Source organism: Myxocyprinus asiaticus, chromosome 12 (genome assembly GCF_019703515.2).
Source record: "Myxocyprinus asiaticus isolate MX2 ecotype Aquarium Trade chromosome 12, UBuf_Myxa_2, whole genome shotgun sequence".
NCBI lineage: Eukaryota > Metazoa > Chordata > Actinopteri > Cypriniformes > Catostomidae > Myxocyprinus > Myxocyprinus asiaticus.
This window is the reverse complement of record NC_059355.1, coordinates 38,472,401-38,495,795: the sequence shown is the minus strand read 5'-3', so window position 1 is coordinate 38,495,795 and position 23,395 is coordinate 38,472,401. Positions and strand designations below refer to the sequence as shown.

Genomic DNA, 23,395 nt, shown 5'->3' with positions numbered 1-23,395 from the left:
TTAGACTCAGTCACCGCTTACACTGCATCTGTTTTCCATACAATGAAAGTAAATGGCGACTGAGGCTATATATATTGCCTATAACATCTTTTGTGTCACACGGATAAAGAAAGTCCTACCAGTTTGGAACAACATAAGGTTGAGTAAATGATGGAAGAATATTCATTTTTGGATGATCTTTCCTTTTAACCATTCAGTCACGTCAGGTGGTTTTATTGTGTTTCTATGTTTGGTGGTGTAAAGTTCAACACTCCTGTTTGATTGCTCTCTCAGGTACAAACCACCACCATGTGCATCTCTGTGAGTCTGAGTGGTTCAGTGGTACTGGGCTGTCTCTTCGCACCCAAGATCCACATAATCCTCTTCCAGCCTCAGAAAAATGTCACCACGCACAGAGTAGCCACCACCCGATTCAGTGTGACCACAGGCCCTGGCTCCAGCTTCTCTCAAGGTGCAGTATTATTTATGATCATCATCTTCAATATTATCAGCAGGATCATCATCAATATAATCAACAGCGTCTGGCTAAATCAAACATAGTGATTTTGTTAGCTGGCATCGCCTAAAATCAAAAATGTTGATTGGCTTGTATTCTATTGATTGGCTTGTATTCTGTACATTTATGAATCACCATCAGAAATGTACAAAAACATTAGTCACAATATGCAGTACTGTATGATGGCAGCCATACTGTTGAGTAATAGTGATGAATGAATAATTACTATAATTGGCTCTGTGATCTGAGTGCAGGCATTTAGCTTGTAATTATATGGGCTACAGACTTGGGTTAGTTTTTTTGTTTTTTTAATTCCTAAACCAAAACCAAAATTTCCACACAGACCTTTAGACTGTTCTGCCATAATGTGCTAAATATATTTTATATCTTATATATCTTACTGATAATACTTATGGTTTTCCTGTAGTGGATAATCCAAAACCACAAAAAATCATACAGACTTACATTGACGGAATGTTCAAAATGAACTGTCAAAACATTCACATACAAATTCAAATCTATCCATCCATCCATCTGAAAAGGCTTTGTCAAACCAACATCAAAGTTTGTCTTGACAAACTACCTAACTTCTTCTAGAATTGACACTCTAGCTTTAAGTTAATGTAACTTTATAAATCTCGCAAAACCTGTTAAAGAACATGTCTAAGTCATCACCCAAATATCAATCAAAATTATATTATGCAGAATGAAAATAAAGCCTGTTTTAGTACCATTAAGATTTTATTGTGACATTGTTTTCATGGCAATTAAGCACTTTTGTCATCATTACTGTGATGCAAAAAACTTTTTTTTTAAATCAATACTGTAATGTGGAAACAACTTGATATTTTTTATTATTATTATTGAAAAGTATTTATACATTATAGCAGTATTTGTTGTACTGCCTTTATCTATGCTGATGTAAATACAATAATAATAATAATAATAATTGTATTAATGTAAAATATATATATACAGTATATATATATATATATATATATATATATATATATATATATATATATATATATATATATTACAGTAATGAGATTCTAATGGAATCAACATTGAAATAATGGAAATCACAAAAAAAAAAACAACAACAAAAAAAAAAAAACACTTTACGGGAACGAGACTAGGGGAGGAAATAATGTTACAATGCAAAAAAGTCTTAGGCTTCATTTTCTTTATGCAAAACATAGTTTTGTATTTTTTCTCTCTTCATTTTTCGGTGAAATGTGACCTAAGTGTGTTTTTGTGAGATTCATCCAAATACCTGAAAACTTTTTTGAATGACAATGGTGATACATTGTGATTTGCAACTAACAGTTTCTTTATATTATTAATGTTGCTTTTACAGTCTCAGCCTCAAACATTGTGCCTACAGTATGTAATGGCAGAGAGGTGGTGGACTCAACAACATCTTCACTCTGAAAGACAGGATCCCTGTTTGTTTGCCAGATGTGGTATACAGATAAATCTTATCACTAGTCATGAAATCAAGTGTTTGCTAATGTTGAGAAGGCTGTTCTGAATAAAAAATGCCTGTAATGTTGTTCTCAACGTGCTGTGAGTACAAATCCCATTTTATTTCTCTCTCTCTCTCTCTCTCTCTCTGACTAGTTAGATAATATCAGTGGGATGCCAGTTTAAAATCTGTATACGCGTTCTTTTTATGGAAACCATAATAAAGTATTGTTTGAGATATGGAGTTAAAATATAGTAAATCTGTTTAAAGTATTATATAAAGGATGTTTTTAATGTAGATTTATGGTGATTCTGGTTTGTGCTTTCTTGTAATTTATGTAAATAAAATGTGTTTTATATGAATACGAGCTTTCTGCTTGATTTGACTTATGTGGCCCATTGATTCTCTTATGGTAGGTTAATTTCTTTCAGTTGCAATCAGTGTACACTAGATACATTTTTCTATTCATTTTTCTACCTCTCAACAGTCTCTTGACCTTGTTATGTACTTACTAAAGAAGCCTTTTGAACTTCATTAGTATTCTGTAGGGACGATATTATGTAAATTGTGTGGTGCAATCAGACATAGGGAATAAAAAAATAAAAAAATCACAGACATAAGATTTTAAATCAACTAATCCATGAGAACCTAAAATATTTTGGCAGTGACCATGACACTCAAAAAATTATACATTGTATCCACCTAGAGGATATAGGTGCTCATTACATCAAACTGGACGAGGTAAATAATTATCAAGTACAAAGATAAAAAATGAATCAAATTATCATTTTTTTATGCAGTACATTATGCCCTCAGTGTCACTGTTATATTGAATCAATGCATTTGCCTTACAACATAATGTGCCAGTAATGTATTAATGTACCTCTCTACCATATAATACGTTAAAAGATAAACCAGTAAGCAGATATAAAGATCAACATAAGCAAACACATTGCATATGCTGCTATTTCTGAACTTCACATTTAATGTCAAAGTATCATATTTATATCCTTCATCCATGATATACAGTATGCAGCCAACTCTAAGCTTCTACCCTTGCCTGTCACTGGCCTAATCTGTAGGGTTCTCACACCTCTTTACTGTAAATTCAAAGGACAATAAAAATGCAGAGTGTTCCTTTAATGCTGCTCAAATTTGTATCTACAGTACATGGTAACTACAGTTACCTAAAATCAGAACTTTCCTGACCCATGACTTATAAAATAATAATAATAATAATAATAAATACATCTTTTATATTTTAAAAATATACTTATTTAAATTTAATTATTTGTCTTCTTTATCTTATTTATGTATACATTTTGGATGGTTTATACATATTTTTTTTAATTTTATTTTTTTTAATAATTTTATAATTTTATTTGTTTATTTTTTTCCTTCACCTGTACTTGTTTTTATGATTGTATTCATACATTGTTTGATCTTACTGAACATTTATATAGAAAAAAACTCCACAGTTTTACCACCATTTGTGGACTTTTCAGACGTTCCCTTACCACACCCTCCACGGTAATAGCACGTTTTAGCACAATGTGTGGACTTTTCAGACGGACCCTTACCCACCGTAGGTACATTTTCCAACTTATATTCTTAAAGCATCCTACACTTTTTAAAGTAGAGAGAAATATTAATTTATTATTGTTTTACAGCAGTTGCAATACCTGTAGTAACTATGGTATTTTGGCAAAACAAATGGATATCATGGGACACTTTTTTTTCACCAGTGACTGAGTTGGGATGGGGAGTCGGGGTGTGTGTCTGTGGCGTAGAAACTTAGTAAAACGGAAGTGAGTCTGCAGACTTGACAGTGTCGTCGCATTCAGGTCAGTATCATTTCATCCGACCAGTAATAAAATATCCAAACCATGTTTAACTATCAAAAGATCTGTAGACCAATGTTGCCATGCAACGCTACAGCTGCATACGGATTTTGCGTCAATCCCACTTATTTTAGCGACACGCGTTGCGAGAACGACATAGCTAATTTGCCTTCGTTCGCTTCTGGCCACTTGTGATTTCCGTTATGATATTAGAACAACATATATTTGTTCCTGAAGACATTTGGCAGTTACTAGTAGTAAAACAAAACAAAACAAAAAAAAAAACTATCCATGTTGACTAGACACGCCCCTGTGAGTCTTTCGATGAAGCGAAACTGATAGGCTGCCTGAAAGATCTACGTCACTTACAGTAAGCTCCAGCAAGCCCGCACATGTCCTTACAGTGACGTCATCTTACTAGTACTGTACATTGAACAACAGACATGAAATATCCATTGCGCATTCTATGCAACAGTTTCAACCACATTTTAGGATTCATTTAAGGATTCTCTTTTGATTGCCTTATATTGTTGTGATTTATTTCCTGAGGTGTAATATTCATGTCTTTAAATCACCAATATTTCCATACAGATTCATTGACTTGATCAGATATAACAGACACATTGAAAACATTTAAAATCAAAATAACTGACTTAAAGGAATATTCCGGGTTCAATACAAGTTAAGCTTAACCGACAGCATTTGTGGCATAATATTGATTAATGGCACAGAGGAATCCAGTGCCATTCATTTGAAATCTAATAAAGGTTTTCACTGCAATGGTTGTATTCCTCTGTGCCATTCCTGTTGTTTCTATCCATGCACCTTGTGAGTGGGTAAAGTAGCACCAGATCTACTTCTACAGTAATATTGATTATTGCCACAAAAAGTCATTTTGACTTTCCCCTTCTTTCCTTTATAAATTAAAAATCTGGGTTACAGTGAGGCATTTACAATGGAAGGGAATGAGGACCAATTTTTGAACTTTAAAATACTAACTATTTCATAAGTATAGCCACAAGACGTAAACAATATGAACCCAGAATATTCCTTTAAAATAAGTGCTGGTCAGAATATATCATGCTTTGCATCATACAGTACATACAAATAATGATATGGCTTAAATATATGTAGACAATAGGAGGAAATAGGATGGCACCTAAGCGAAGGGCAACATCGAGTGCTAAAGCTGGAGGGAAGAAGGTAAAGGAGGAGCCCCAAGCTCCACCAAAGGACAAGTTCACCTCTGCCAAAGAGGCCCTGAAGGCAGCGGGGTCACAGGTGAAGGGCTCAAGCAAACCAGACAGCTTTTGTCCTCTATCAAAAGCTGAGGTGAGACTTAACAAGCCTTAAATGATCAGCCCTCTTAAGTCTTCATTATAGCTTGCAGCCTACTGACAGTTGATGTTGATTGTGAGAGAGCTTTCAGTTGGTGTAGAAATGCAAATTAGTCACTTATGGAAAAGTCACTTGAGTTTGAAACCAACAGGTTCATGAAGATTTTGACTGTATGCTTAACCAAACCAATATCGGACACAACAACAACAAATTCTATGTCATCCAAGTCTTAGTGTCTGGAGGGAGGTACTATTGCTGGACAAGATGGGGTAGAGTGGTGAGTTTTAAGTCTTTAAACTGTCAAAACATTCAAATTCCAATTCAAATCAGTCTGTCTTTCTGTCTGTCTGTCTATAATATATAACATCTTGATGAGTTTAATGCTCTTTCTGGTTGCTTTTATTGAATAATCAACAAATTTCTCATCCGTTACTCATGTCTTTTTCACTGTTTCCAGGGAGAGTCGGGCCAAAACAATCTAGCTGGTCCATCTAATGTTGATGCAGCCATTAAATGTTTTGAAAATAAATTTAAAGACAAGACCAAGAATAATTGGAGTGATCGAGAAAACTTTGTGTCACATTCAGGGAAGTACACATTGATAGAGGTCGATGGGGACCAGGATGCTGAAGTGAAGGTAATTTAGTCTGTTTCATCAATTCTTTCAACATTTAATTAATTTATTACTCCAATCCTAGTTGTTGTTATCGAAGGACTCTTTCCAAGACTCAAAGACTCACACATTTACTTTTTACTAATGTTGTGTATGTCTTGTAGGTGGACACTGTAGACAGTGGAGATGTGAAGATGAAAAATGTACAACACGTTTTGCCTTGTACACTGGATGAGGCAACTCAAAGACTCATCCGGTTCATTTTCGACAACAACATGTTCAAAGAAGCCATGACGAGCATGAACCTGGGTGTGCCTGCAATTCAGTTTGCTTGATTTATTGTGGTTTAGCTTTGAATCTTTGAATTTAATAACCAGAGCTGCAGTTCTAAACAGAAAATAAAGTGATTTCTGTGTTTCTACAGTGGATATTTCCTTTAATAACAGCTATATATTATAAAACGGGAGTTGGGCAAGGAGAACTTTTACCAACTTGATTCATGATGCATTCTAGGATGCACACACCACTTACACAGGATGTACATGTTTGAAACAGGCCTGTTTCTTTGAAGAGCTAGTTTAAATTAGAATCTAAGGACCAAGTTACTGTGGTTCTTTATAACTTATTTTTTGATTGTGTTGGGAAACAAGCTGAAACCCTTGAAACCCTTATAAAACTTTGCTTCAGTCCTGTCTATTGCTTTTCTAAGCACCATCTGCAATGTTAAATAACGTTCTTTTCTGTGGAGGAGTTTTATGTGTGATATATTTCTCTGTCAGATATTAAGAAGATGCCACTGGGGAAGCTGAGCAAGCAGCAGATAGCTAAAGGCTTTGAGGTGTTGGAGGAGATTGAAGCTGCAATAAAGAGGGTGGAGCGGAACAAGTTAGAAGACCTCACTAACAAATTCTTTACCATCATTCCTCATAACTTTGGCCGCAACAGACCCCCTGTCATCTCTGATGATTCTGTCCTTCAGAGCAAGAAGGAGATGCTTTTGGTAAGCTGCACAGCAGTTACTGTATACTGAGTACATGTCTGTTATAAGAAGAATGGGACACAAGGGCTAGTTGTCACAGTTTTTACTTCAGTTAATATTTCTTAGGGTAGGTTTATTTTTGAAAGTCAATTTCTCTAGAAAAGCCATGAACATTTCCACAGTTGTTACCCAGAAAAAAAGAAAGTTAAAGAGACATCATAATTTCAGAAGTGAAACAATTAAGAAACACAAAACAATTACAGATATGTAAATGGTGGAAACATACTAAAATATTACTCCATTGTTTTAGGCCAACAAAACATATTTTTATAATTTATTACTTATTTATTATAATTTACCTTTCAGTTAAAGTCTTCCTTCATTTTATAGTTTAAGTTGACCGTTGACGGTTGACCATTGCATTGTGTTTGCTTGCCTTGGTCCTATTTTACTCCAAAATAAAAACAAAAACAAATAAAAAATATTTATTTTGCATTTAGAAAATGAAGGCAATTTTTTTTAGGGCCTTGAAGATTTTTACATTGAAGCAAATTTACCCCCGATTCTTATTACCGCAATGCAAAAAAGGATGGTCATTGGGATATTTTCATTGCCGCAATGTGAAAAAATTATGTATTGTTTAAATGATAACGTATTTATACATCATAGTAGTTAGGGCTGCTGGAGCAATGGGGGCGGGCTGGCATTTGACCCAGCACTTTTCAAACTACTGGGGTGACGCCCCACCACTTTTAGGCAATGAATGATGTATCTGAATCAGTGGAAAAACCAATCAAAACAACAGGGGGGTAGGGACATTTTCGCAAAAAGGGATTCTCACGAAACCTGCAGCACCTCATTAAGACTTGTTTACAATGTTTTTGGTCTAGCCCGATGTTTTTGTCCGGAATCACAGGTGTTTGAGTGGAACTGACGCGGCAGTTATGTATGTTGGTTATTGCAGCGGTTTTCCTGCAAATTCAATGATATTCATCTGTCATTCTGAGTTTTATATGCGCTAAACATGCTTCCTCATCTCATCTGAAATGTGCAATTCAAGCCTGCTTTTCATGCAAGTCATCACAAAACCAAACGCTTGATGCATTCTGCTCTTTATTTTTTTTTTTTTTTTTTTTAATAAAACTCAGCATTATAGATTTGTGTAATTAAAAATTTTTCACATTATACACCAGAAAATGTATAACATCAATTTTAGATTTCAACATTCCCTTTGCAAATAGAATTGAATAGAAGAATACAAGGAGCTCTACAATAGATGTATTGCCCACGCATAGCCCGAATCTCAACATCACTGAGTCAGTCTGAGATTACATAAAGAGACTGAAGCAATTGAGACAGCCTAAATAGATGAAAGAATGGTGGCAAGTTCTCCAAGAGGCTTGGAACATCCTATCTGCCAACAACCAAGAAAAACTGTGTCCAGGTGTACCTAGGAGAATTTGTGCTGTTTTGAAGGAATAGATTGCCAAAGGTAGATTTTTAATATTACTGGACATTTTATGACATTAACTGATAAATTAAAAACTATTTATAGCATTATTTTTGAAGACCTCCTCACTATGCAACATTTTTCAGAGTGCTTAAATCGTTTACACAGTACTGTATATTTATTTATTTATTTGTATTGATTTGGGGTTAAATATGACCATGACATTTTTTTTTTTATAGGTTTTGTGAGAACCTCCCTATTATGAAAATATTTTGACAGTGGTATTTTAGTTGCAATTTACACAAATAATCCTAATTTAAAACATATAAAACCACTGCTAGAGACAAGTATTTGTGTAATATCGATTAAAAAAACATTATAGTTACTGAGATATACTGTACATTAACCCTTGTGACAACTAGCTCCGGTCTCCCTTATGTCATATTGCTACTATATTGAGCTTACAAAGGTAAATGAGCAAAAATGCCTTTAAGATCTGCATATTTGAGCATATTGTGTTTTTCTTTTAACCAATCTGGTTAGTCTTTTACTTATTAATACCACAATATAGAATAAATTGCCATCTAGATAAGAATGACCTAAATCAAAACTTTCTCTTATCGCCACCTTGTAGGTCCTTGCAGATATCGAGGTTGCCCAGAGTCTTAAAGCTGAGTCTGAGAAAGCCAAAGAAGAGATGGAGGACACGGTTCCTCATCCAGTAGATCAAAACTACCAGTCTCTCAAATGCAATCTTACTTTACTGGATAAGAAGTCCAAAGAATTTAAGGTTTTCTTGCACAGCATATACAGTATACTGTAAATAATGTATATACAGTACCATCAAAAGGCTTGAGTACATATTTAAGACATTATAAATAATGCTTTATTATTTATTTAACCAAGTCTTTTTTTTATTTTTTTTTATTACAGTATGGAATGTTTCCGAAGCTTTATGAAAAATACAGTATGTGTATTGAAATGCAGCATAGCAAACTTGTTAATCAAATTTTGTGTAACAAGTGCTCTCTCTCTTTTCTTTTTTGTTTTAAGATTATTGAGAACTACTTGAATGCCACTGAACAAAAAGGGCTCTCTATAGTGGACGTCTGGCAAGTTGACAGAGACACAGAGGTAGATTATAATGCATAATTTAAATTTAAAATGACATTTTAAAGCCTATGTGAATTTTTATTTTTATTTTAGTATATGACAAACAAGCACTTACAGTTCAATGCATGAAGTAAATGTTTAAAACATGTTTTAAACAGAAATGGTGGCAGAAAAATACTAAAAGTAAACAAAAAAGGTCATTTACAAGAACACACTGCGATTGTTTTCATTAGAACTCTTTTTAGGTTTCGATTACAAACTAATTTAATAACTGTGAGCATACGGTTCCACTGGGTGTTCTAAATTCTGTTCATTACTGAGTCTTGTGTGTGCATGCACGTCTGCATTTACTTGTGTAGGCTGAGCGCTTCAGTGAAAACAATGCTTTGGAGAACCGGAAGCTGCTGTGGCATGGAACAAATGTTGCAGTGGTTGCAGCCATTCTGAAGAGCGGCCTTCGCATTATGCCACATTCTGGTGGACGAGTGGGCAGGGGAATCTATTTTGCCTCTGAAAATATCAAATCTGCTGGATACGGTGAGGAATGGAACCTGCTTTGCATCAATATAGACTTCAAATGGAAAGACACAATATAAACAAGCATAACTAATTAGTGGTAAACAGCACTGATAAGCACTTTGAAAAGGATAGTTGACCCAAAAATGAAAATCCTGTTATTTACTCAACCTCATGTCGTTCCAAACCCATACGACTTCCTTTTTTCTGTGAAAAACCAAAGGAAAAGTTAGCAGAATGTCTGAGCTGCTTTCTTACAATGCAAATAGATGGGGACCAGGAACTGTCAAGCCTAAAAAAGAACTCCTTTTGCACTTCCATAAAAGTTATATAAGTCATTCAGATTTGGAAAGACATGATGCTGAAAACATTTGACAGATTTATTGTTTTTATTTTTAATTGCAGTCTGTCCATCCAACAACATTGGGATTATGTTTCTAAATGAAGTTGCTTTGGGAAAAGAGCACACCATCACAAGTGACAATTCCAGCTTAAGAAAGGCTCCTGCTGGCTATGACAGTGTAGTTGCACGTGGACAACAAGAACCAGGTTTTTGCCAAAATCATACTTTTATCCCTTTTCAGCGTCTGCTACACTCTGTTTAATATTGGTCAATATTTCCTGACAATATCTTCAGTCTTCCAGTCTGATTTGTTCTCTCTTCTTTTACAGATCCTTTGAAAGATGTCTTTATTGAGTTGGATGGCAAACAGGTGGCAGTTCCTCAGGGAAAAGCCATAAAACAGCAGCAGTATGAGAGAAGTACCTTCTGGAACAGTGAGTACCTGATTTATAAGGAAAGTCAATGTCGCATCCGTTACCTTCTGGAGCTACAGTTCAAAAGTCTCTGGGACTGAGTTGAAAATGGCAGCTATATATATTGCCACTTCTGCAATGGGTTTCACTCTCACTATAGAGTTTTGAATGTTGAATGTTTTGATTATTGTTTGAGATCATTGTTATAGAATGAAAGTTATGTTAGAAAATTTACTTAGAGAATGGTAATGCTAATTTGGTAGGGCTTTTGCTTATTGAGTTGGGAAGGCCAATACATATTTGATTAGTACATGACATTTTTGATCATGTAACCCAAACTTTGGTTAGTATAGCTTTATGTTTACTCATTGTACCTTCCCTTTGGGTGAGGTTTGAATGGCTTCCTAATATTGCTGTTCTACAATTGACAAATTATTTATGTTATTAACCTGACTGCAGGTTTCTGTACTGTATACATACAAAAACAAATGAGTGACTTTAAATGTTGGGCAATATTCAATTTAGTAATATGCAGTTTTTATTAAAATAACATAAAAGTTAAAAAAGGGCAAAAATGAAAATCAATTGAAAATTGTAAATTCCTTTTGAGAGCATGTTTTGAATTTTCTTTTGGGTATTTTTATTTAATTTTATTTTATACATAGCATACATATGTTAAGTTCAGATGAAGTAAAGATATAATTTAAGGTTTGCTTTTATTAATGTCAGTGTGAGTGCCAGCCACTATAGCTAAAAGGAAAGCCTAGAAGATAATAAATAATTATATTTCAACACTTGCTCTGTTGTGTTCTCATAATGACCAGTAGATGGCACTTTTTAAAACACAAATATTTTATTCTACACTACAGCCTCTTCCTCTGTATCCACAGCACTGTAAATATGCAACATGTGTTCTCAAAGTTCTTACTTAGATTTCAGTCTTTGCTAGACTTCATATATGCATTATTAACACTCAGTATATTATATCAGTATACAGTATATACCAGCACAGTATTTGCGTCATTTTCCATTCAGCTCAGTACTCAAGCCTATTAGTTATTTTTAGTAGTTTTCATTACATAACTAATCATTATGGATATAAAACATTTATCTTCCTGGTACTGAGCCAAAAAAGACATTAAATTACATACGATTAAAATACCTATTAATTGTATATATAATTTAACTTTATATGTATTATATTTTATATATCTATTATATTTATACTGTATATATTATATATTGATGTAGTCTACTTTTTACTATAACATATTATAAATCACTAATATAATAAAAACACGCACACACACACACACATATACACTATATGGACAAAAGTATTGGGACACCCCTCTTAATCATTGAATTCAGGTGTTTCATTCAGTCCCATTGCCACAGGTATATAAAATCAAGCACCTAGCCATGCAGTCTGCCTTTACAAACATTTGTGAAAGAATGGGTCGTTCTAAAGGGCTCACTGAATTCGAGCGTGGTACTGTAATAGGATGCCACCGTTGCAACAAGTCAGTTAGTGAAATTTCTTCCCTCCTAGATATTCCATGATCAACTGTAAGTGATATTATTGCAAAGTGGAAGCGTTTAGGAACCACAGCAACTCAGCCACGAAGTGGCAGACCATGTAAAGTTACAGAGCGGGGTCGCCGAGTGCTGAGGCGCATAGTGCATAAAAGTCGCCAACGCTCTGCTGACTCAGTAACTGCAGAGTTCCAAACCTCCTCTGGCATTAACATCAGCACAAAAACTGTGCACCGGGAGCTTCATGGCATGGGTTTCCATGGTCGAGCAGCTGTATGCAAGCCTTACATCACCAAGCACAATACCAAGCGTCAGATGGAGTGGTGTAAAGCACGCTGCCACTGGACTCTGGAGCAGTGGAAATGTGTACTGTGGAGTGGCGAATCATGCTTCTCTATCTGGCAGTCTGATGGACGAGTCTGGGTTTGGCGAATGCCAGGAGAACGTTTCCTGCCTGACTGCATTGTGCCAACTGTAAAGTTTGGTGGAGGAGGGATAATGTTATGGGGTTGTTTTTCTGGGGTTGGCCTACGCCCCTTAAACATTAAACTGAGTGTTTTTCAGTATTATGGCATTATATTTACTTTCATTTTCAAATATTGTGTTTAATTTATATTAACATGTTTTTGGGGCAACTTGTCACTCAACAAATATTATAAAAATTAGAGCAATAACTTTGCACTGAAATACCTCATATTTCATAGCAATATTGTTTTTACTCTGAAGTGTCATATGAAAACAAATCCACTAAGTCTCCATGTCCCCTACCGAGGACTTTAAAGAAAATAATATCTTTACATTTTTTCTGAGATGTTTATTCACAAGAAGCAATTTGAAAATCAGTCAAATACAAATTACAATTACAAAATAATATACCTACTGCTTCTCCTTCAAAAAAATGTACTTTATTTTGGAAAGGTTTCATGACCAAACCCTAAGATACAGTATAAAATAAAACTGTCACATGTACTGTATGTTCACAGTGAAATTCACAAAAAGCTAATTAATTGCTGGGTTCCCGAAAGTTACATTTGATTCTATGTGGATACATGTGTATTTCTGTGTGTCTGTAATTGCACAGCAATGAATGTTAACATGTTTAAAAGGCTGGGATTCTAATGGTGAACCCTTATCACATCCTTATCAGTAAATAAAGGAGTTGAGTTTGTAACCAGGCTACCAATGGATCATGATTATTGGTGTGCAGTAGGACCCAGGGGATGACTGCCGCTCTGGAGGACAGTGGAGTATGTGTCTCTTTGAAAAAGGAAGAAAATAATCACAATGATACAATGTGTGACAGTCACAGCCCTCCACAGCACCGGACACAGGGTGAGAAAGCATCCTGATGGACACCGACCTAAGTGGTGTAAATACTGATTAACACTGCTGAAAACTGGGAGAGCAGGTGGGACCATATCCATTTTTCACCTGGATTTTTTCAGATGGAAAAGGAACACCTGTATGAACTTTGCTCATTGGAGCCAGTGATGATCTTTTCTGTATAACACTTGCAAGGCATCATGATCTCATTTGGTTGGTCTTCATTCAAGTCACCTGAGATGCTGAATGAGATGGGATTTCATGTCACTTTCTGATGTGAAAATACCAGAATACTGTACTTGCTTAAATGTCTGCAGGTGTAGCAAAAGCCTTAAAGGGAAAAGTTTCCATGTTTGTGAAACATGTTCATATGTTCTAATCCCAAATCTGATTGGAGAATCATCAGAAAAAGTGAAGAAGTTCCAGTGGTTGACAGGTAAGAAAAATCACATTGTTTGCCTTTATAGCCAATTGCGAATAATGAGTGTCTGCACAACATGTGAGATTAATTCAGAACAGCTGAGCAAAACCTGACATGTCAGTAGTTCACTCATTTTAGTTCAGTGGAACATGTGTTTTCAAATTTCCTGTAAAGTGAGATAAAGTTCATGCAAGGGGCAATGATCTCACAGCTTTAGACCCTCTGTGTGGGGGAGGGAAAGGATCAGGACGTAGGTGGGTGTTGTGGGGAGGCCACGGCACACAATCAGGTATGACTCATACTTGACTCCCACAGACAAAAAACAGCAATAACAACAGTCATGTTGTCCTCCAACTTCATTGATTCCTAAAGGTCAACAACCTCTATCATGCAAAAAAAAACAAAACAAAACAAAACAAAAAAAACATATGATGCTACTGTTGAGTGAAAGTATATGTCAGTTGTTAGCAAGGAAGTGCAGGGTGTTGTTTTGCCCTCATTAGCAAATAGAGAGTCCTGGTGAGTAGGTAGAAAAAAAAACTAAGGAAGATTTTCCATGAAGGGTCAAATGAAAGGAAATTGACAACGTCTTTCCAGGCACCTTCCAAAGGTGATCAACATTTCAAAGAACACACAGCAGGGCAAAGTTGCTTACTTTCTAATTACTTTTCATTTTGAGATTTTCCAAGATTCAAAAGAGAGGGAATTTCCGTCTTTAATTGCACAAAAGTGTATTGTGTGATAATGTAACAACAGCCTGTGTTGTTCTGGCAATAAATGTTTAGTTTGACATGAAGGGGATATCTCTCTATCTGTATAATGTGTGTGATGGAGTGATGGAGGTTTTATTAGTTTATATTACACAACTAATCATTATGGATATAAAACATGCACCTTCCCTCATTATGACCATTTTAATGGCACAATAAACACATTAAGAAGTAATAGTCTCTTGTCAACTTATGGACTGTGATTTTTTAATATACAGTGCAGCATAAATGTACCATTTTAAAACTTTTTTTTTTTTTGTAATGTCTCAAAATTGTTCAGTTATACAGTATTTTTCTCTGGGGAGCAGCTGTCAGCTTTAACTTATAAAAGTACATTTTCTATTTAAAACATTTATAAAGATTTTTTTTTTTTTTCAGTTGCTGACCAACATTAACTTATTTACACATTAAATATCTGCAAAAATCTTTAAACATATATTTTATAATTTATTTTATAATATTCTTAATTTTTGTTTACTTCTTGACCAGTAAAAATATCCAAATATCCTTAAAACAATACATATCTTATTCTAACTAGCGACACCACATATATCTTGAAAATAAGTGTATTTTGTGAGATTTTAACAGATTTCACTCCCTAAAAAGCAGATAAGTATTGCTTATTGGATGAATTTATCTTGTTTTAAGACTGTTTAGGTGCTTTTACTAGAAAATGACTTAGTGACCTAATGTCCATCCATGTATTTATCTATGTGACATCAGGAAAGACAGTACTAAAAAAAAACTTTTATTTCTTCTCAGACATGATTTCCTAACAAACCAGGAGAAAAAACGAAAAGAGAACAACATTTAAACATGGAGAAGCCTGAGTCTATCTCTAAACTGTGAAGTATGGAGAGAGCCATACCAGGTCTGATGCTCGGTCTCCTGACCAATCACACGACTTCAAATGACATGTCCGACCAGCGGAGTACAACCAAGCCTACCCCTCCCAGTTTGGAGGAGGTCATCCACTCGGAATCCCAGATTAAGGATCTTGTTGGGCTATTTTGCATGGTAACCCTTAACCTTGCAGCCCTATTGGGCAACAGTGGAGTTATGGTGGCCATAGCCCGAGCCCCTCATATGAAGAAATATGTATTTGTGTGTCATCTTTGTGCAGTTGACTTGCTTTGTGCTATATTGTTGATGCCTCTTGGGATAGTGTCAAGTTCACCATTTTTCAGCACTGTGGCATTCACAGTTCTAGAGTGCCAGGTCTACATCTTTCTAAATGTGTTCCTCATATGTGCCTCTATTCTTACTGTGACTGCAATTAGTATAGAGCGCTACTACTACATTGTTCACCCTATGCGCTATGAGGTAAAGATGACTTTAAACCTTGCACTTGGTGTTATGGTCTTTATTTGGGTGAAATCTGTTTTGATGGCTTTGGTTACGCTTCTTGGTTGGCCATCATATGGGAACCAGAGCTCCATTGCAGCAGCCCATTGCTCTTTACACTGGAGCCACAGTCGCCTCAGAAATGTTTTTGCTATTCTCTTCAGTGTGCTCTGTTTCTTGGTTCCTGCCGTTGTGATCTTCACTGTATATTGCAATGTGTACAAAGTTGCACGAACAGCTGCCCGTCAGCACGTCCCGATGCCAAACTGGACAGCCAACCAAGCCAAGCGTCGCTCAGATTCTATCAACAGTCAGACCACTATGATAACCACCACCCGAAGCCTTCCCCATAGATTGTCTCCAGAGAGGGTCTTTGGGGGTAGAAAGGCTGCTATCACCCTGGTTATCATTGTGGGACAGTTTCTCATATGCTGGCTTCCATACTTCAGTTTCCACCTTTACATGTCTATCACCACCCCACTTCAGAGCCCAGGAGACATTGAAGAGGCTGTTACTTGGCTAGCGTACTCCTCCTTTGCAGTGAATCCGTTCTTTTATGGTCTTCTGAACAGACAGATCCGAGAGGAACTCATAAAACTAAGAAAATGTTGTGCCAGTAGACCTGTAGAACTTCGAGCCTCCAGTCATGAAGGTTCCATCCAGGAGAACTTCCTGCAGTTCCTGCAGAGGACCAGCAGCACAGCTGAGATCACCAGACATTGTTGTAGCAATTCCAGCCCAAAGAACACTGTGGACCAGGGTGCCAGGTTACCTGGCCAGATCCCTGAGGAATAAACATGAGTTTGAAGTTTTGTGTTTTAAAAGAAGACCATTATGTGCATGAATCTAATTACAAATTGAAACATAAAATTCATGAAATGTTAAGACTTATGAAAATTCATTAGCATTCTGCCCAATGCAAAGCCAGTAGAAAGAATCATGCAATAGAGAGCAACCGTGCCCACCAACATTTTCAGCCAACTTGGTTCCGGAAGTATTTTTCCCATTGATTTCTTCCATAGGAATTCAAAGAATGCTTCATAAAAGAGTTCTAAGCCATGAACCAAAACAACCAGCTCTGATGTGAATTAAACCATTACAATCTTTGATAGGGCTGTCCTTAAAGTTTTATTAGTTATCGTAAAAAATGTATTCAGCTATGGAAAAAAAATGTTTTATAGGATTTTTTTCTTCCAGAACCAACAAAACAAAAGCAAAAAATCAGATCTAACTGCTCTTTGGACCAGTGTCCCCTTTTGTAATCTATGTACTCATAATTTGTTGTTATGGTGCATGGATCAGTGACAACAGCAAATATTCAAGATAAGGTTAAATATCTTATCAATATTTTCACCTTTCGTTATATATTCATTTATTGCCACCTGATAAAACATTGCGTTAATCCATAATTGCTTTCAGCGATTACTCATGTCATAATCATGACCACTCATGCAGTATTCAGTAATTGCTACTATTGAAGTCTTGGCTGATAATGGTGCATGTAGCCAATATTTTGATATTATGACACAAATATTCATTAATAATAGTATTGCTGAATGTACAATGTTTTTGTGAAAATAATAAAACTTTTTTCTTACATAATATTTGAAAATGCGGTTTAATGATAACTTAAAGGTTGTTTTGTAGATTAAGAAGTTGATGGTTCTCATCAGTATCTCACACCATTCCATGAGTTACATCATCAGGCCTGATTCAGTATGCTGACAGCAAAAACCTTCTCCATGTATCTAAGGGGGCTCTGATGTTGGTTGCTAATTCCATTTGCCCTTGTAACCATGGAAATGTGATGAGACAGAGACTTGCATAGCAACAAGGTGCCTCTGAACACTGTCCTAGCAGATTGGCTGAAATAAAGGGTTTCAAGCCAGTTCTTCTTTTTAAGATACACTATATGATATTTTCCAATTCATCAACTCATTTCAATGGCAAACGTGAAAAGAAATTACTTAAAGTTTGAGATGTAGATGTTCAATGTATTTTTTTAAAGAAAAAGTACTGCTGCCTTTGGGAGCGGTACTCTTCATATTGTTATCATGATATGTGAAGAAAAAAAAAATACAATGAGATAACATGAAGCAATTTTATGGTCTTTTCTCTTTTTGTGTAGGATACAATGGGGCTAAAGGCTCTGCGGGGTAAAAGGCTCTTTTGATTTGATTTTCTCTCAAAATACTAAATATCAAAAACTACCACAGCACTTTCCTAAACAACTGTTTGACACTATGTACTGCAAAATATTCCTGATCCATGAGATCAATGTGTGTGATGTCTAAAGTTTGATTTTGAGGTCATTTAATCTAATATTTAATATTTTTTTAAATGTTGCAAATGTATGTAGCTAATGAATATGCTGGAAATTATCCCATTTATTTTGAGACAAAATACTTATTTGTCATTTTCAGTTTTGTTCAAGGTGATTATATCAAACATTTTCCAGTAACTGTCCAATAAGTGAAAGGATAGTATTTGGGGTAAAAAGCCCCCTTGTTGCAGGGATCCATTAAAAACATTTTTTTTTTCTTTTTTTTTTTTTTTAAGTGGGGCGAATAGATTTGTTATGAAAAATGTTGGGCTTACACTGACTGATCCAATCACAATGGAGATTAATTTATTAATAGAAAACTTGAGATGTTATGAAATGCCAAATGTGATTGAAATTAACAAGAAATGATGCACCCTTTTCTGAAGTGATTATTTTGAGTAAGGATCATCTTAATTTGTTTCTCAAAAAAGCATCTTGCTTTCTCAAAAGTATTTGCATAAGTTGACAAGTTGTGTCCTATAACTATTGTCCCGGTATATACATAATATCACTATAAGCCCCCGTGGGGCCTTTTACCCCAGGTGTGGGATAAAGGGCTCCATTGCCACTTATTATTATTATTATTTTTATTTTTTTATTTTTTACGAATTTTATTCAAAATAACCATATGTTGTTTTTTCATTTCACACAAATTATTTTCTCCATCATTATTTAATAAAAAACAAATGGATTTTCCTGAAAATTTATACATTTTGTGGCCAGAAACAATCTAATTTTCCTTAGGTGTGCCTTTAGCCCTCTTGTACCCTACAATTTTAACAATCAGAATGCAAAAATCAAGAGCTGGCCTGTGTGTTCCCAGCAAATAGTGACAATGACCTTTTTATCCATAATCAGTCCATACTGAAGCCTAGCTGTTGTATTTGTTTTAATTATGTAACTTGGGTAGTATATTTCATGCTTTGTTAGCACAGATTACAGGTTTGTTTGCTGGAGCATGTAAATGACTGTGGTGCTGTGGTGGATCTGGGTGTAAAAGTAAAGCACAGGCAAATTCATTGGGTGAATCTCATGAAAACATGTCCAGGTCACATTTTACCCCAAAATAAAAATAAAAGAATAAAAAGATAAGAAATAAAATGTTGCATAAATGAATAGTGTTGGGTTCGAGTCCACCTCCAGTCCGAGTCAAGTCCGAATCTTTAAACAATCGAGTCCGAGTCCAAAAGGGGCCGAGTCAGACTCCAGACTGAGTCCATAATGGGCTGAGTGTGAGTCGAGTCCGAGTCCGAATTAATCTGTTCATCAATCTGAATTAAAATTGTAACCATAAACTTAACATCAATATTTTAAACTTATTTTAAACTTCACAACTAAGAAAAACAGTTTGTCAATATAAATGTAACAAAAGCACCTCTGCTGCATTTCATATATACATTTAATGGTTAGTATCCTGCTGAACAGACTTCAAAGTGGTTTCAGAATGAAATCATTTGCTTTAGGTGTATGAAGACAAAACTGTCCTTCAACATAAGTCTTACTGCGTTTTGTTGACATTTCAATTATTTCTTGCTTTTTCCCCTCCACTCAAACATAGACTAAAGAAAGTGAAAGCTGGGTTAGTCATTACAACCAAGGTTATTATGTTTCGAATTTTTATTTAGTTTTTATTTCTACTTCATTTTCAATTTGTCAATTCAATTTAATTTAGTTTTATTTAAAATTATCCCTATCTAAAGAAATAATAGTCTATACTGAGATTTCTTTCTGAATCTTTTTTCTCTATCTACCGACTGATTTGGGAAAATACAGTACATTCAAATGAGTCAACACAGTAGTAATTAGCACTCGCTGAGAAGTTACGTCTCACTATTTGACTGCAAATGCTACATCCAAAAACACTGGAAAAGCCCACTGATAATATTAGGGCCATGTCGTCACAGACATGATTTTCTAGTTAATTTGTGGGAAACTGCACAGTGCAGGGCAGTTCTGCATGCTGCTCGTGTACCTAAATCCCTGATGTGTCCGTGTGCGTCTCACAGCAGCTGCTGCAGAAGATAAAAAAGATAATAACAATTGATATTTGCTTTTTTCTGCGATTATTTAAAAAGTTACACAGTTAATTCATCAAGCTATTATGGACTAGTTCAAGCTGACAACATTGGGTGGACCACAATACACTACAGAAGCCAACATGTGTAGATACATTACGCCTAAAAAGACTTAATATCCAATATTAATACTATTTTTATGTATTTTGATTTCTATATGCTGTTTTTAGTAAACTGTGAGAGACATGATGTGGGTGACTTGACTTTTGATGAAGTTCTTGATTTTAAGTTTTTAACCACTATGAAACCACAATGCGAGCACCGTCTTGGCTGCACAAAAGCCACATGCAATTTTACCAGTTGTGTGAAACTGCCTTGTTTAGTTTCTATTACATTGGATACATACCTGTATTTATGTTTTCGTCGTACCAGTCACCTCGGTAGTCTTAACATTCAAGCATATTAGTTGACTGATGAGTGTGCCTGTGCACGTGCGTACAGTGCATCCGGAAAGTATTCACAGTGCTTCACTTTTTCAACATTTCATGTTACAGCCTTATTCCAAAATGGATTAAATTCATTATTTTCCTCAAAATTCTACAAACAATACCCCATAATGTCAATGTGATAGAAGTTTGTATGAAATCTTTGCAAATTTATTCAAAATAAAAAATAAAAAAAATCACATGTACATAAATATTCACAGCCTTTGCTCAATACTTTGTTGAAGCACCTTTGGCACCAATTACAGCCTCAAGTCTTTTTGAGTATGATGCTACAAGCTTGGCACACCTATTTTTGGGCAGTTTCTCCCATTCTTCTTTGCAGGACCTCTCAAGCTCCATCAGGTTGGATGGGGAGCATTGGTGAACAGCCATTTTCAGATCTCTCCAGAGATGTTCAATCGGGTTCAAGTCTGGGCTCTGGCTGGGCCACTCAAGGACATTCACAGAGTTGTCCCGTAGCCACTCCTTTGTTATCTTGGCTGTGTGCTTATGGTCGTTGTCCTGTTGGAAGATGAACCTTCGCCCCAGTCTGAGGTCCTGAGCGCTCTGGAGCAGGTTTTCATCAAGGATGTCTCTGTACATTGCTGCATTCATCTTTTCCTCGATCCTGACTAGTCTCCCAGTTCCTGCCGCTGAAAAACATCCCCACAGCATGATGCTGCCACCACCATGCTTCACTGTACGGATGGTATTGGCCAGGTGATGAGCGGTGCCTGGTTTCCTCCAGACATGACGCTTGCCATTCAGGCCAAAGAGTTCAATCTTTATTTCTCATGGTCTGAGAGTCCTTCAGGTGCCTTTTGGCAAACTCCAGGTGGGCTGTCATGTGCCTTTTACTGAGGAGTGACTTCCGTCTGGCCACTCTACCATACAGGCCTGATTGGTGGAGTGCTGCAGAGATGGTTGTTCTTCTAGAAGGTTCTCCTCTGTCCACAGAGAAACGCTGGCGCTCTGTCAGAGTGACCATCGGGTTCTTGGTCACCTCCCTGATTAAGGCCCTTTTCCCCCGATCGCTCAGTTTGGCCGGGCGGCCAGCTCTAGGAAGAGTCCTGGTAGTTCCAAACTTCTTCCATTTACGGATGATGGAGGCCACTGTGCTCATTGGGACCTTCAATGCTGCAGAAATTTTTCTGTATCCTTCCCCAGATCTGTGCCTCGATACAATCCTGTCTCGGAGGTCTAGAGACAATTCCTTGGACTTCATGGCTTGGTTTATGCTCTGACGTGCACTGTTAACTGTGGGACCTTATATTAACAGGTGTGAGCCTTTCCAAATCATGTCCAATCAACTGAATTTACCACAGGTGGACTCCAATCAAGTTGTAGAAACATCTCAAGGATGATCAGTGGAAACAGGATGCACTTGAGCTCAATTTTGAGTGTCATGGCAAAGGCTGTGAATACTTATGTACATGTGATTTTTTTCGTTTTTTATTTTTAATAAATTTGCAAAGATTTCAAACAAACTTCTTTCACGTTGTCATTATGGGGTATTGTTTGTAGAATTTTGAGGAAAATAATGAATTGAATCCATTTTGGAATAAGGCTGTAACATAACAAAATGTGGAAAAAGTGAAGCGCTGTGAATACTTTACGGATGCACTGTATGTTTGTGTGCGTGTGTTTGCTTAAACACAGTGGAACAACTCTGGCTATGTCTACGGCTATGTCTACGTGTTCATTAATTTCTGTTTTATTATTTTTATTTTTTTTTCATTGCATCACAAATGTCATGGACTCAGCTGGACTCGGAAAATCCCAAAGGCTCGAGTCCGAGTCAAGTCCGAGTACAAATGCATACAAATGAGTCAGTGACAAATCAAAGTCCATTAAAATTGGACTTGTGACTTGGACTCGAGTCCGAGTCCAAACTCGAGTACCCCAACTCTATAAATTAATTAATTTACTATAATAAATTGATTTACAAAATTATACAAAAAATTATAAAACAATTAATTGTTTTATCCTAAATTTTAATTAATTAATATTTCCTCATATTGCAATAATGATAATTAATTGTTTTGCGTTAAGGTAATGAAAATTAGGCGTGGAAATGTGCTAAATTGGCATGAAAATAATTTCTCACTCCAAAAATCATAATGGTCCTAAGAATAGGTTTAATTATCTTTCGTTTTGAGAAAGATTTATTTATTTATTTTTTGCCTTACGGCAAAAAAAATTTTTTTTAATTCTGCAGCACGATAATGAAACTTGGGATGGGAAATGTGCTTAATTGCCATGAAAATAATAATGTCTCACTGCAAAAAAAATCGTAATGGGCTTAAGAATAGGTTTCATTTTCTTGTCAAGTTTTGTGACATTCATTTGATCATAAAGTTGAGATTACGTGATCATTTTTTTTTTTCTGGCAAGTGGCAACAGGCATGAAATGAGACAAAGAAATGCCTGTTCGTTTCATTATGTTATGAGGGAGATCTTCATTGCTTTCACATTATTTTAATTTTTTGTTTCAGTGACAAAAAAGAGGATAACTAAAGAAAACTGTCAACAGTGTGCGTCCTACCTGTAAGTAGAGGAAAAAAACTGAATGAAAGTGTATTATCAGAAGCTAGCATGATGTATCCCT

General features: G+C 35.8%; 3 protein-coding genes across 5 annotated transcripts in view; all 3 read left to right on the top strand.

The window, feature by feature from the left end:
* grm2a (glutamate receptor, metabotropic 2a) overlaps window positions 1-2,326 on the top strand; it is a 105,376-nt gene extending 103,050 nt beyond the window's left edge. For all 3 annotated transcript variants that reach the window (XM_051711283.1, XM_051711284.1, XM_051711285.1), the window contains exons 5-6: window positions 274-451; window positions 1,857-2,326. In XM_051711283.1, coding sequence (XP_051567243.1) covers window positions 274-451; window positions 1,857-1,930 — 252 coding nt within the window. In that variant the 3' untranslated portion in view covers window positions 1,931-2,326. The remainder of the gene's footprint in view (window positions 1-273; window positions 452-1,856) is intronic.
* A 1,365-nt stretch (window positions 2,327-3,691) lies between these two features.
* LOC127448620 (protein mono-ADP-ribosyltransferase PARP3-like) lies at window positions 3,692-11,367 on the top strand. Its single transcript, XM_051711286.1, has 11 exons — window positions 3,692-3,808; window positions 4,940-5,137; window positions 5,295-5,420; window positions 5,601-5,780; window positions 5,921-6,065; window positions 6,536-6,756; window positions 8,820-8,975; window positions 9,239-9,319; window positions 9,658-9,835; window positions 10,220-10,363; window positions 10,487-11,367. Exons 2-11 carry the CDS (start codon window positions 4,958-4,960, stop codon window positions 10,669-10,671), a joined length of 1,596 nt encoding a protein of 531 aa, XP_051567246.1. The 5' UTR covers window positions 3,692-3,808; window positions 4,940-4,957; the 3' UTR covers window positions 10,672-11,367.
* A 98-nt stretch (window positions 11,368-11,465) lies between these two features.
* LOC127448622 (probable G-protein coupled receptor) lies at window positions 11,466-17,528 on the top strand. Its single transcript, XM_051711293.1, has 2 exons — window positions 11,466-13,865; window positions 15,383-17,528. Exon 2 carries the CDS (start codon window positions 15,473-15,475, stop codon window positions 16,757-16,759), a length of 1,287 nt encoding a protein of 428 aa, XP_051567253.1. The 5' UTR covers window positions 11,466-13,865; window positions 15,383-15,472; the 3' UTR covers window positions 16,760-17,528.
* Window positions 17,529-23,395: the final 5,867 nt, after the last annotated feature.

Excerpts from the sequence above, each read along its gene's own strand:
- LOC127448620 (XM_051711286.1), top strand. The coding sequence starts at position 4,958 with ATGGCACCTAAGCGAAGGGCAACATCGAGTGCTAAAGCTGGAGGGAAG. Across the intron at positions 9,836-10,219 it reads TATCAAATCTGCTGGATACG|TCTGTCCATCCAACAACATT; the intron begins GTGAGGAATGGA and ends TTTTAATTGCAG. Across the intron at positions 10,364-10,486 it reads ACGTGGACAACAAGAACCAG|ATCCTTTGAAAGATGTCTTT; the intron begins GTTTTTGCCAAA and ends CTTCTTTTACAG.
- LOC127448622 (XM_051711293.1), top strand. The coding sequence starts at position 15,473 with ATGGAGAGAGCCATACCAGGTCTGATGCTCGGTCTCCTGACCAATCAC.